The 14,850-nt window shown below is 40.2% G+C and overlaps 1 protein-coding gene across 2 annotated transcripts in view; it reads right to left on the bottom strand.

Annotated features, from left to right (window-relative positions):
- Positions 1-14,850, bottom strand: part of LOC131227232 (uncharacterized) — a 60,458-nt gene that overhangs the window by 10,292 nt on the left and 35,316 nt on the right. For both annotated transcript variants that reach the window (XM_058222985.1, XM_058222986.1), the window contains 6 exons: positions 14,707-14,828; positions 14,502-14,544; positions 14,330-14,421; positions 11,053-11,101; positions 6,748-6,818; positions 6,503-6,622 (listed from right to left, as the gene is read on the bottom strand). In XM_058222985.1, coding sequence (XP_058078968.1) covers positions 6,503-6,622; positions 6,748-6,818; positions 11,053-11,101; positions 14,330-14,421; positions 14,502-14,544; positions 14,707-14,828 — 497 coding nt within the window. The remainder of the gene's footprint in view (positions 1-6,502; positions 6,623-6,747; positions 6,819-11,052; positions 11,102-14,329; positions 14,422-14,501; positions 14,545-14,706; positions 14,829-14,850) is intronic.

Below are 14,850 nucleotides of genomic sequence, written 5' to 3'. Positions count from 1 at the left end.
GGGTTGATTGCAGGGAAGTTATTGTAAGTTGCTCTACAAGCAGATCATAGTGAAGGTTATGTGTATGGTGGGAGTTCAGACAAATCTCTTTGGAATCAGAGGAAGAAAATCGAAGATAGCAGGAGAGCAGAAAGAGGGAAAGAAATCCTGTCTTCTGGTCGAGACATCAGAGATGAAGAGGACTCCTGTCTAAAGATGGATTTTTCAGGGGGGCTAAGGAAATGAGAGAGTGGAACAACCCACAAGAAAAATCGGAAGGTGTGTTATCAGCATGGCCAGGGAATAAAGAAATTGCAGGAATGCCCGACAGTTTTTGTCGAAAATTTCTCTACAGACTGGAACCATCTGAACCTTGGGGAGATCTCTTGGGATTATGGGGAGGTTACAGAAATCATAATACCAAAAAAGAAAGGGACGATGGAAGCATGGGGATTTTCTTTTGTTTGGATGAGGGAAGAGATGGAAGAAGCTGTTGAAGCCATCAATGGAGTTCATGTCCGAGGGAGAGTACTTAGGGTTAATGTTGCTAGGTATGGCCCAGATGAGATAAACAAGGGTAAACACAATGAGAAGCCAGCGGTAAGGGAGGAGGACCGAAGAAGGAGAACAGGGGCAGTAACAAAGTTCCTGCACACCAATTGAAAGAAAAAGGTGGAGAGTGGATACAAAGGATGTTCCGGCAGTGCAGGTGGTGTAAAAGGCATGGGAATCCTTTCAATGGAGTTTCATTGTATCTGTCAGGCCCAGAACATTGGGGAGAGAGGTTGAAGATTGGCTTTTGCAGAATTGGAATGTGGACGGAGAAGACAACATGATAAAGCTAATGTCTGATTCAAAAGTGTGGGTTTCAATGCATTCGCAGGTAGATATTGACAAATTCCTGATGGCTTGTAATCTATTCAAAGATGATACGATCCGGGAGGTGTCGACATGGGAGGAATGGTAAGTGTTTGGCTGGGATGAGTCTTGGTATCAGATATGTGGAGCTCCCTTTAGAGCTCTGGATTAGTGAAGTGTTTGAAGTGGTGGGTTCTTGCCTTGGAAGGTGGTGGGGATTGATCCTCTGTCTGAAGAGTGCGAGATGTTGCGATACGCTTGCATCTGCATCAGACGAAAGAAACAGGATCCAGTGCCGGAAACCATTGCAGTAGGGGTTGCTGAAGATCAGATCTTGATCAGAGTGGGGAAGGAGGCAGAAATAGGTTTTGAGGAAGAAAATCAGGAATTTTGCCATGAACATATTCATTACGGGAAGACGGGGAGCTCCTTTGAAGCGATGCCAATGGCAGCCTCAAGCGCCGAAGCAGGAGTACAGTATGGGCGTTACTGCGAAACACGGGATCATGACAAAGGGACGTGGAAGCAGAGGATTGGTCCGGTGGGGTTTGGTGGGGCAAGAGTGATTGAGGAGATGACGCATGGAAACGGGGGTGGTGAAGTCAGGGAGGTGAGGTCAGCATCTGCTAACAACGGGCAGAGGGAGGGGGTACATGGCGGTAGGGGTGTACACGAACCGAGCTAGCTCGGTTAGCTTGCTCGACTTGACTTGGAAAAGCTCGATTCAACTCGGTTCAAAGCTGAGTTCGAGCCGAGTCGAGCTGATTTTTTGGGCTCGAAAATGAGTTCGAGCAGGCCCCAGCTCGACTCGACTCAAATCGAATCCAGCTCGAATCGAACCAGTTCGGTGACTCAGTTACTTTGCCATTGATGTTGCTCACCAACTGTTTGATAAAATGACTCAACGAAATGTGGCTGGTGGCAAGGAAGGTTTGCACATGAAACTAATACCTTTTTTCTCTTTCTTTTTTTCTTTTTTATGTTACTTAGAAGGTGTTTGAGAAAATACCTGTAAAAACATTGCCTCTGTTTGTAAAACAGTGGGGTTTTGAAGTTGCAGTTCAGGTGTTTGTGGAAATGCCTCAATGGCGAACTCGGCCCGAGCTGCTGAACGAACCGAGCCTAGCTGGCCAGTCAGGCTCGAGGACCGAGCCGAGCTGAGGCAAACCAGTGTTCGAGCCGAGTCAAGCTGAGGCCAGCATGACTCGATGTACACCCCGACATGGCGGGTGGAGGGGCGAGGGGGTGTCTTGAGGGGCTGCTGACGACAGCGTCATTAATGGCTCTCAGGAGAAATGCGACGTGTGGCTGGGGCTGGTGGAGAGAGTGATTGTGGGATTGCCATGTGGAAATTCCTCTCTCAATACAAGTGGAGAGGCAATCGCGTGGGGTGGGAGAGAACTCACATGCAGAAGAGGCATTTATTTTATCATGTGTGAAGGAAATAGAAGTCCTTCACATGTGTGCGACTGGGACTCAGTTAAATGCCAGTTTTGCAATCAGTCTGGAGTTTCATAATGCTGCAAAGCTTAAATGGAAAGGATAGTGATGAGGCACAAGGCTTGCTGAAAGAAAAAGGTGGGTTCGTTTTAGTTGCTAATGCAGAATCAATTGAGGTCTATTGCCAGGAAGATGATCTCCTAGCCTTTGAAGCAACGATTTCAGATGGGAGAACAGTAATCATATATCAGGGAGAAGCAGAAAAATGTACATGTGTGGGACAGCTACTGTTTGAAGGAGCAGAAGAAAATGCAATATCAGAGAGCGAAAGATTGGAGATTGCAGGAGAATGTCATTCAAGCAGCAGCTGTAGCTCTCGAATTCAAAGAATCAGATGATGAGAATCAAAACTCCTTAAGGTCAATTCCAAAAAATTCTGTGATGGTGGTCAATGGGCAAGGTAGGAAATTTTCAATGGAATATGGGAGATTTGGGTTAAAGATGTACTAGATTGTGTGGACCGACTTCTGGGGTTATCCTTTGGGGACATGGAAGAGGATTATATAGCGTTGTTTCAAATTGTGGAGGAAAGAGGGTGGCAAATACCGAAGGAGACACAGTGGGGATAGATGTTGAAACCAGTACAAGGCAAGAGGGAATTAAGGAGCCTGAACTTCGGAAATTAACTACAAGGCTAAAACATCGCCGAAGAGTGATGAGAGGGAGAGAAGAGGTAGAAAATATATCTCATGAAGATCATGTCAATTTTATTAAGTGGCAACTAGTTTCAAATAAGTTTTTACATCAGTGTATGGTCCTAATAGACCGTCTCAACGAAATCAATTCTGGGAGGAATTGGATGTTTTTTGTAAGAAGTGGCAATTGCCATGGTGTGTGGATGAGGATTTTAATATTGTCATGTTCAGGTTTGAGAAGTCTAATGGGGGTTGACTTACTCAAAGCGTGAAGAATTTTTCAAATTGGATTGTGAAAAATGAGACGATAGATCTTCCTATGGGAGAGAGGTTAAGTACCTGGACAAATGGCCAAGAAAAGGTAGCGAAGTCTAAGTTCGATTGATTTTTATGTCTCTGGAATGGGGCAAGAAATTTCAACTAGTGCATCAAAGGGGTCTCCCTAGACTGGTGTCTAATAATTGTCCAAGACTTTTTAGGTGGATAAAGAAAATTGGGGGCCGCGTTCATTTAGGTTCGAATTGGCATATGGTTTGTGGTTGAAGGTTTCAAGGATATGATTAAAAATTGGTGGGCATCACTCAAGGTACAAGGCTATGCAAGTTTCTCTAAATTTCAAAAGTTGCGTGGTCTTAAAACCAAAAAAATAAAAAAATAAAAAAATAAAAAATAAAAATAAATAAATAAATAAATATTGTGTGGAAGAAAGCGTTTCTTGGTGTTCAAGAAGTGAATATTTTTGCATTGTTACAGGGAATTCAAGCTATGGACATCAAAGAGGAGGGAGAAGAATTACAAGATGTGGAGATGGCATGGCATGAGGTTTATAAGGCTAAATATAATGCAATACTAAGGGATGATGAAATTAAATGGAGGCGGAGGTCCATAGCAATTTGGCTCGAGGAAAGGGACAGATTCCATGCAATGGCTAATGCTTGGGCAGGAGTTTACAAAATCAAAAGTGTAGAAGTGGAGGGAGTGGAGGTAGAGTGAAAAACCAAGGTGTGCGGTGCAATAGTGGAATTTTATCAAGATCATCTTTATGGAGAAGAGTGGGTTTAGACTAAAATTAGATAATCTTTTCTTTGATGCAATTCCAAGCGTGAAGGAAAAAGGTTTGCAGAAGCCATTTTCGGAAGAGGAAATCAAGCAGGCAGTTGATGACTTAAGAAAGGATAAGGCTCCAGGTCCAGATGGCTACCCTATAGCTTTCTTTCAGGAATTTTGGGAAATGATTCAAAAAGATCTAATTGCCTTTATAAATGAGTTTCATGATACACGTAAAATAGCAGTTGAATTGAGTGCTACGTTCATTGCTTTGGTTCCAAAAACAGGAGCAGCAGAGAGTTTGTGAGACTTTAAACCAATCAGTCTCCTTGGTAGTCCGTATAAAATATTAATGAAGATAATGGCTTCAAGGTTTCAAGAAGTATTATATGTAGTTTCCAAGTCATGAGGTGCTTTTGAGGCCAATGGTGGATAGTGCATTGATCATGCATGAAGTTATCGAATCTCGGCATACGGAAGAGATAAAAGGGGTTGTTTGTAAATTGGACATGGAAAAGGCATATGATTAGATGGACTGAGACTTTGGTTAGAATTGGAGAACGTGGATCCACATCTATGTCGAGTCGGCTAAATTTTCAGTTTTGGTGAATGGATCTCCAAAAGGCTATTTCTCAGCATGAAAGGGTTTGAGACAAGGGAACCGGTTATCTTCGTATCTATTTGTAGCAGTGATAGAGGCTTTTAAGTCTTATGTTACATAGAGGGGTGGAAATAGAACTTATAGAAGGTTTTAGGGTGCATAAGTCAAATTTTCAAGTGCCACATTTACAGTATGCGGTTGATACGATTCTATTTTATGATGCGGATGCCAAAAAGGTGGATAATTTAAGGAAGACAGTAACTTGTTTTGAGGCAGTTTTAGGTATGAGGATGAACATAAGTAAACCGAAATTGTTGGGATACAATTGTCTAAGGCGAAGGTGGGCAAATATGTTAGAATCTTTGGCTGTCAATCAGGCTCATTTCATCAGGCTCATTTCCTTAGACCTATTTAGGTTTACCATTACGCATACGTAAACTGGCTAAATACTTGTGGGATGAGGTAGTAGAAAGGTTTGAAAGGAAGTTATCAAGTTAGAAAAGAAGACATGTCCTTAAGAAGAAGATTGGCATTGATAAAGGCGATTATATCTAATCTTCCAATCTATTTTTATGTCTTTATGCAGGTGCCCAAAGTTGGTTTTCGATCGTTTGAATAAAATGAGGAGAGAATTCCTACGGTGAGGAGCTGAAGAGCAGCATAAATATCATTTAATGAAATGAGAGGTATGCCAACCATTTCAAGAGGGGGGAGCTAGCATAAAAAGTTTGAAGAAATTGATGAACTTTGCGCTATTGGGGAAATGGCTCTGGCAGCTTCGTGGAGAGAAAGGTCATTTATGGAAACAAGTCATAGTAAAGAAATATGGATTAGAGGAAGGAGAAAGATGGATTAGGGCGTCTTCTCTATACAAAGCATCAAGGGGTTTGGAAAGCAATGGTAAGATTAGGAGGGAAGTTCACGAAAGGGATTGGCTTTTCTTTGGAGGATGGAAGAAGCATTCATTTTTTGGAAGATGTTTGGATGGGAGATAAGCATATTCTAGAAGTTTTCCCTAGTTTGGCTAGAACATCGATAGATTTGAATATCTTGGTTGCTCGTTGTTACTCAATCAAAAGAAATAAGGTGATTTGGGCTCCTCTATGCAGAAGGAATTTGTTGGAAGATGAAGTAGAAGAGATGATTAAATTGTTGAGAATACTTCAAAAGATAACGTCAGTGGCGAGAGAGCGAAATTCTATGGTGTGGATTAGAGAACAATCTAGGAAATCCTCAATCAAATCATTTTATAATTTCATTTTTGGGTCTTCATCAGAGAGGTAAATTAGACATACAACTTTTTGGTGGCATTATAGTGCTCCTCATAAGGTGGTGGCCTTGCAATGGCTTGTGGGAAGGAATAAGGTGCTGGTGGTTGATACTCTTCGTAAGGGAAAGATGGTATTGCCGAATGTATGTTTGATGTGAATGCAAAATGAAGAGTCAGTGGACCATCTTTTTCTTTATGGTCCCTTTGCTAGAGAAGTATGGGGAAAGTTTTTTGAAGTATTTGGAATATCTTGGGCCATGTCAGTATCTATCGAAAGTTTTTTCCAGGCATGGCATGGGGGAGGTATCGGTAAGGGAAGGCAAAATAGAAGATATCTTTGTTGGCTGGAATTTGGGCTATTTGGGAGGAGAGACAATAGGTGCTTTCAAACTTGACGCAATCAGGTAGTGGATGTATTCAATAGGGCTAAAGCGAATGCATCGGAATGGACAAATGCTTTTAAAGCTGTAGGATAGTTTCTAATTTTGTTGTTGTTGTTTTTTTCCTTTTTCTTTCATGTACATTGTACTCTTTTTGGCTTTAGCCGCTCTTATAAATTATTGCCTCTCAGAAAGAAAGAAAGAAAAAAAAAAAGAGGATAGAAAACCATACAACTGTGCTTGGTGAAAACTTTTCTGTGATAACAACACCACGTGGTCCATTGCACTTGATGCTGTACCCTTCCCTTTTAATGGCCAAAATAGCAGGTTCCCAGATACCTAAACATCCTGCCTGTAAATATTGGAAATTGAAATAGTTAACAGCAATATTTTAAAGGAAAGTGGAATTCCATCCAGAAACCACTTCAGTATGAAACCTTCGTCCAAGTAATTAAAGAAATGAAGCAACAAACCTACCGATAATGAAACTTCAAATGATGTATGACCAACGAAAAGAGTTTTCTCTATCTCCTCTTGCATAACGGGATCTGTGATCAGGAAAAATAAAAATTACAAGCTGTTCCAAACTACTTAAAATGAGATGACACAAAAACACACAGAATATCAGAATTCATCAACTACAGGTCTGTGATGCATGCTTCATAGTCTCAAAGATATGAGTATCGAAACACAATCGAAGAACTGTGAATTGCAGTGGAAAACTCATGTTTTAACAAAAAATCTGTAGTCTCTATGCTGCATTGGGATCACGGACACATCAGGAGCAGAGAAAAATAATTCATGATTCTGGAACTTCTAATCTTAGTGAAATTTCAAATATTATCTACACAAGTACCATTTCATGACTTTTGAATATTCTAGGAAATCACAAAAATCATGAATTATTTTTCTCACAGCCAGTGTTTAAAGAATCGGTATCGCTACAAGTTTTGCTAGCTAGGGATACGGAAATAATATCGATATCGTTGATAACCGGAAATGTGGAGAAAACGATGAAATTTTTCAGTGGAACTTCAAAAGATGCTAAAATACACATATTTGAATATTTAGGAATTAAAAAATTGCAAAAAGAACGCATACATAATAAGTTTCCATTTAATGGGGGCCTAAAAGCATGCGTTGTCATAAGAAATCAGTCCAACCATCCCATCTATCCATCAATCGATATGTCATAATATTGACGACGTACGATATTTCGCCGAGAAAATGCTGACAAATGGAAAGGAAAAAAAAGATTGTGGTCTTGATTTCACGATATTATCAATATTATCATCAACAAATTGAACACTGCATACAATCAGGAGCCCATAAAAAAATTTGAAATGGATTTTTTTTTAAAAAAAAAAATTTTGTTTATAATAAATTTTTGGCGATATTATCGTAATGTTGTCGATCCACTAGCGATACAAGCAACATCAGGAATTTACACAGTAAAAAATATTGGCGATATTGATACATTGGAAATGCAAGTGACACCTGAAATTTACATAGTCGAAAATATTGGCAATACATTGTCGATACATGGAATTTCTGATATTACCAATGTTATCGGTATCGCCAAGCAAGAGATATGGATAATATTGGGGATATTTTGATAATATCAGGGATACTTCAAACGATGCTCACATCTAAAACAACCATAGCCGTGTTAAGAAATTCCGATACAATAAATACACATATTGAAGCCACAACTGGTTCTCAGGGAGTTCTGGGAGCTATCAACAAGTTGCGGAAGATCACGATATGATGGTAATGGAGAAAGGAAGAATGGAACAGTCGAGACCTATCTCAGCATTAGAATGGTTCATATACACACCTGTGTCCACGGTTTCAAGTTTCCAACACTTACAACAGATCAAATACTCACTTCAAACTCCTTAATCTCTTCAACAATGCGTCAATACCATATGTGGGATGGAAACCCAGGAAATAAAAGAATGAAGGCATAAACATATAGAAAGGACATATACTTGGAGAATCACATCACAGGCAAGGACATCTAGAAGAGTCTGTCTCACCTCTAGATATTAGAAGCATCTCACTCCTAAAAATTAATTCCCATTGCATGAACTAGTAAGAAGAGGACTTCCACTCAATTGCATGTTTATCAAAATTCTCCAATAAAATAATAATCCATATAATCTCCATTTTTTCTTTAAGAAAATTTTGATCCTTATTCAAAAAGAAGAAGAAGAAGAAGAAGAAGAAGAAGAAGAAGAAGTAATCATCTATATAATCCATACACGTGGCTTCATATAACCATAAACATTGGCCAGATATTTCTCAAACAGCAATTCGGTTGGCCAATGACCCCCAAATTGATAATCCAACAATGGCCAACACTCATACAGCAAACAGGTAGGGGTGTCTCACGCAAGGTGGATACTAAGACTCGCGACAACAGTCTCTGTTTCTAGGTCAGATTGGATGATGTAGTGTGTTTGTGGGAAGAACTATGGGTTGGAGAAGCAACGCATGCCTCCTCCTTTCCGCCTCTCCACTGCATATCCACGCATAAAGAGGCCAAGGTGATTGAGATGAATATATTGGGATCACCATTATCTAGAATGTAATGTTTCCTCAGAATTTAGAGCTTATAGGCATTCTAAAGGATGAGTAGATCAAGAGATTCAAAGAGCTTATGGGCATTCTAAGGGAGGTACATATATGAATGAGGATTGCAAGATTTGGATGGGCACCTTGCAATTTCTCCTCAATGTCATTTTTTGTGCGATCACTTCTAGCACCAAAGAGCATCCTCCATGAAAAAGGGCATGGGGGAATCACCTCCGAGAGCGGGGAGACATTGCTTGGACAGATACCACTAATAAAATCTTAACTACCAAAAATTTGTGCACAAAAAAAAAAAAAAAAAAAAAAAAACAAAGCTTTTCCAATCACCTGCTTCCATTTATGGAAGGAAGATGAAATGGTTGATCAGTGATCACATTTTCATCCATTTGTAAGTTGGGAAATGATGAGTGGAACTTCTTTGATCTCTTGGAGATAAGTTGGGTTCAATGTGTCTCTTTGGGGGTTTTAACAAAAATGGTGGTAAAACAGACCCTCAGCGACCGTAGGTATCATAATTTGGAGAATGGTACCTTCACATAATATGAGGATTGTGGAAAAATAGAAATCATGGTATTTTCAACAATTTTTCTTCATGGAAGTCCAATGGTACCTTGGCACAATATGAGGATTGTGGAAAGATTGTGGAAGTCCAATGGTACCTTCGCATAATATGAGGATTGTGGAAAAATAGAAATCATGGAATTTCTAACAAATTTTCTTCATGGAAGTCCATTGAAGAATCCTTTCCTTTGTTCTTAGTCCAGCTTCCGTCAGACAAGAATTTAAAGGGCCATCTAACAATGGCTTCCATAAGCCTGGAAAGTAGGTATTGGCTTCAAAGAAAGGATCATGAAGGCCAAGACTTCCTTTCCACCTCAGGCTTACGTTTAGAAACTCAAACTTGACGGTTAGTGGTTGGCGTTGCGAGGCATTAGTGGTTGGCGGACTGACATGGTCTCAGTTGGGTCTCTTTTGGTAAACATGGTCAAACTATGAAGCATTGCTTGCTATCTGGGTTAGTTTGTGCTTCAATAATACTTTTGTTTTAAGTTGTGCCAGGATAAGGATAGTTGATTAATCAACGTCGTTTTAAGTTGTATTTCTTAGTTCCCAAGAAACAACTAGAAAATTGAAGAGATAGTTGGAGGTTGGTAAAGAGTCATTTTCTTAAGTAATAAGTGAGATTATGAACTAATTTGAAGCCCAACTTTCTAAGGTCTAGCCAACCAAAGACTTGAGCAAAGAAGTCAAAAGTAGCAATGTGGAACTGGGAGACTTGAGAAGAGAACGTAAAACAATTACCATCCACGTCATGGTCAAACAATGAAGCTTTGGTTGGTATGCGGGTTAGTTTGTGTTTTAATAATACTTTGTTTGTTTAAGTTGGGCTAGGATAACGGTAGTGGATTAGCCAACAGTCGTTTTGAGTTGTATTTCTTAGTTCACAAGAAACAAATAGAAAATTGTAGAAATGGTTGAGTTATTTTCTTAAGTAATAATCAAGATTAGGAAGCAATTTGAAGCCCAACTTTCTAAGGTATAGCCAACCAAAGATTGAATGAAAAAGTCAGAAGTAGCAATGTGGAAGTGGGAGACTTCAGAAGAGAACATAAAACAATTACCATTCACGTCAGTGTGCTCATTATCAATTTTCAGAACATTGGTAATTTAGTTCTTATAGGGGTCAAGAATACATTAAACTATTTTCTACTTGTTTAATTTCTCCACCCTAAAAAGCTTAATTTCTATTGCTTTTTGTTGCATTTTATTCCATTCTTGCAATCAGAAGCTACTCGAAGCTCTTGGATTGCCTCAAATAGGCCAATCCAAGCTAAGTCAAACCATCATCCTGCTTTTTCTTCGAAGATCAAACCAGTTGCCGCTCCTGGTTTTGGTTAAGACTTCACATCAAGAACTTACGCCTAGGACAGTAGAACAACTTTTACACTTGATTGAGGAACTGTAGTAAGACAGCAGTATTGAAGCATAATGCTTGTGAAAGAGGAGATATTACAATAAAATGCAACAGCATGCATTGTTCACAGCATTGACATTTCAATAACAAAGTGGTAAGGCTATCCATCTTGGCTACCAAAGACAAAGGAAAGCCATGCATATGACACAAAGCAAGTAAATAGCTTAATCTCAAATACAACAATTACACCAATATTAAATTTGGCAGCTCACCACAAGTTATTTTTCTTTGCTCATTGGCGAAGACCTTAACGAGTTCACCCTGTACGGCATAAGAAATAGGTTGTCAAAATCAAAAGCTTGTATCAATAAATAATATATTACAAAGATCAAACGTAAATAACCACCTTCACACTTTTGTTTCCTTATCTTCTTTTAGGGCTAAATTATATTACCATTGGCAGACTATTCATCAAAAGAATATTAATTTTCGTGAACTTGTAGAAAAAACCAATGACCTAAAAAAAATTAAATCCATTTGTAAAGTCCGGGAAAATTCCGTACTAGTCAAATTAAATTTGACCGACCTGTTGGGATTCGCGGGCTTAGGACACTTGGGATCTAATGACTGCCCCCGCTAAATCATGAGCGAGTAAGGCCGCGAGCGTGGCTAACCCCAAATGCCAGCCAGGGCCTGAAATTGGCACCAAGGACCAAATCCTCCTAGGGATGGCTCGATTCACCGTTTTGGTAATGGATCGCGTGTTAACGGCCCACGGGGCCTGAAATTCTAGGAAGACATCCACCTTGGCGGGCTTGATGCCCATCGCGGGTGTTGGGTCAAGACGATGCCCAGAAGTTGCTCAACTTAGTCCCGCAGGCTAAGCGCATGAGGAGTGCAAATTAGCAAGGCAATAACATAAAATTTGAGAAAAGCCAGCACCCTCATTCGATCGTAAAGTCATGACGTTCAAACCGTTGAATGTCGGCCAAACTAGAGGCACCCAATAAAGTTGTTGTCTTGTCCAGATTTGTACAAATTAGGACCCGATTGACGATCGGTCACTGTCAATCGGGGTTGAGGCCTTCCAAGTCCATCGATGCACCCGATCATCGGGCGGCAAAATTGTATCGCTCATCCACTACTAGGACACCTACCTGAGGGCACAGATTACCTTGTATGCCCCCTTATGGGACCCTACTAGCCTAAACTACATCCCATAGGGTTAGTATGAGGGACCAAGTGCCATTGGGGCTATTTGCACCTAATATGGCACTATAAATACCGTATTTACCCCTCTCCCCTTACACAAATTTGATTGTTTGACCTAGGAAATTGTGGGGGAGAGAAGCAAGGAAACAAGAGGGGAAAAGAGTGCAAGGGAAGAGCTGATCAAGAGAAGTTGCTCTCCTCTCCTTCAAGAGGAATCCGTGCAGCAACCAAGACCTCTTTCGGATTCTCTCGAATAACAAAAGGTGAGATTCGACCCTTGGCCCAAGCCTTAAAGCAATTGGGATTTCCTTTCCCATATCCCTTATAAGCTCCGTGTTTTGGATAGATTCCGACGCTTTCCGCCAAACCCTATCCCTGAAAATGCCAAATCGGGAGACTTGCCACAAAGGTACGGACCATTAACCCTAGGTTGCCTTTTATCGACCCCTGAGGGTCCAGTTAATGATTGTGTGTGGCAAGCAATTTTCGTCAATTCATTATGCATTTCCGCCTTAAGATTAATTGCAAGTTGTTTGTTAAAATGGTTTATTGATGTGTACATGTTCGATAAAATGCCTGATTGACCTGATTTATGTTTTTACTGCTGATTACAAGCTCGACGGAATGCCTAGGTAGAAGTGTGATGTTAAATGCTGCTCATGTGCTAACTGCGATATTTTCATGGATGTGTAGACCTATTAGTACTCACGTGTTTGATAAAATGCCTATGTGGATGTGAAGTCAATACTATGCTAGAACAACGTTATAATTGCTAAATTGTAGCCATACTTGGTTACCTCCCACCTCGAGAACGTTGGCTAACCGCCTGAACTAAGGAGTGGTCCGGTTTAAACCGCCCGTTGTTGGCTTATTCGATCAACCCGGGTTAAACTCGGACGACCGACAGTAGCTAGACTATGCAGGACACTTGTACCAATGTCGGTCAAGCCGAAGTGCCCCAGGTCGACCAAACTAGTTTGAAAGTCGACTGATCGCTTGGAAATTGCGGTTTGCAATAATATTAAATAGAACCTAGAATACCCACGTTACTATTGAATGAGTCTATTTCTAATCGTTAGTAGTATGATCCACAAGACTCATGAGCCAGACATGGTGGTATGAGACACCGTGTCCGAGCTGTCGGCCTACATTGGGGTAACAAGCCTCCCCATAGTGACCAATGAGCAACCAAGAAGGCTATGAGCCTAGCATTTCAAACCGTAATGACGTCACGACCGTTTCACACTTAAGTTTGAGTGACGACTCTTATATTAATTGTGAACGCCATCCACCCATTGATGGGCCGCCTAACCCTGTGCGTCTGGGCTGTATCATCTGGGTCCTTAGCGATCAGTCAGGCTAGTGTTAGCCTCACATCGATGGGGGAATTGTCGCACGGGTAATGAACCCGATTATGGATTATGACACACAAGTGAGGGGATGCTTCGGCCACTCCGAGCCTCGCGATCCGGTTGAGACCACGATAAAACGAGGGTACCCTAGTTTCCCCAAATTGGCTGGATGAATATGATTAAATAACTACTCAGCTAACATTCGCATTCACCGCATTACATTAGCTAGGATTAAACATAGAAATACATCAAAAAGAACTCTCCCACATTCCTTAGTTCTTCATAGATAACATTCAGCAAACTATAGATTTCACTATCATAAGTAGATCACATAAAATGTTAGTGGAAGTATCTAAGATTAGTACCAATAAAAGAAGTAGACGAAGAAAGAAAGAAAAGAAAAGAATAGAAAATAGCAAGTCTTAAACAGGAACAAGATGTTGGAAAGTTGACATAAGAACTTACAAGGATAACTTGCAATAACAGGAAGATCTGAAATCGACCATACAAGGAATCAAGGACAACTTACGATAACAGGAAGATCTGAAACCGATCATACAAGGATAACATAGTGATACATGCATTCAGTTCAGTTTGTTTTTCCTTATTTTAGGCCCCAACAGGCACCCCTTCAATGGTTACGCACTTTCAAAAGAGTCACATTATCATGCGGCACAGTTCAATTAAGGATGCATCAGTAGCTTCTGCAATACTAGGTATACAAAAGGGTACAACTTGAGCTGAAATTGCATGTGTTACTCATCCCCATGATCCACATCCAATCTGACAACCTTGTTTTCTAATTCAGCATTACTTTTAATTCTACTACTGTTCCCTGTTTCTTAGATTCATCACTGTAACATTGTTTGAGGTTCCAGATGCAAATTGAACAGATAACCACAGGATACATGTTATTGAAAAAAAACAAGAATAGAAAATCATTGAGGGAGGAGTTTTATACAATAAATGTGTGCAAGTGAAATACCTTCCTCTTCCTGTCATCAAGGGGCTGTACTTCAATGGCAAGGTATGAATCAACATCATCAGCAGTAACACAATAGTTAGGTTGCTTCGCTCCTGTTGCCAGAAATATTTTTACAAACTGGATATTCAGGAAAAGGCAGCAATGATAGAAAACAAGAAATAAGAGCCATTACCAACTATGTAATTCACAGACCCATCTTCCAAATAGCGTACCCACTGGCAGTGCAAAAATAAGCAAGAACTGTCAGTTATAATGGAAAGTGAATCAAAACACTCTCTACTAATATTAGCAACTTGGAAGCACATCCAAGGTGCTTAAGTAACCAAAAGTTCTGATAAACAAATTTACAGAAATGAAAGTGGGAACCCATCATATACCTCAAAATTACAACTAGTTGTTCCATTAATAGAATATCCAGATGCTTGAAGTTCTTGTCCAGGGAAAGCATCACCAGTGATCTGAAGGCCTTCTATGGCTGGTAAAGGATCATCTTCTGCTGCTGTGGATTGAAGCCTCTTCAA

The sequence above is a fragment of the Magnolia sinica genome, chromosome 15 (assembly GCF_029962835.1).
Source record: "Magnolia sinica isolate HGM2019 chromosome 15, MsV1, whole genome shotgun sequence".
NCBI classification, from domain to species: domain Eukaryota; kingdom Viridiplantae; phylum Streptophyta; class Magnoliopsida; order Magnoliales; family Magnoliaceae; genus Magnolia; species Magnolia sinica.
This window is presented reverse-complemented; position numbering and strand designations above follow the sequence as displayed.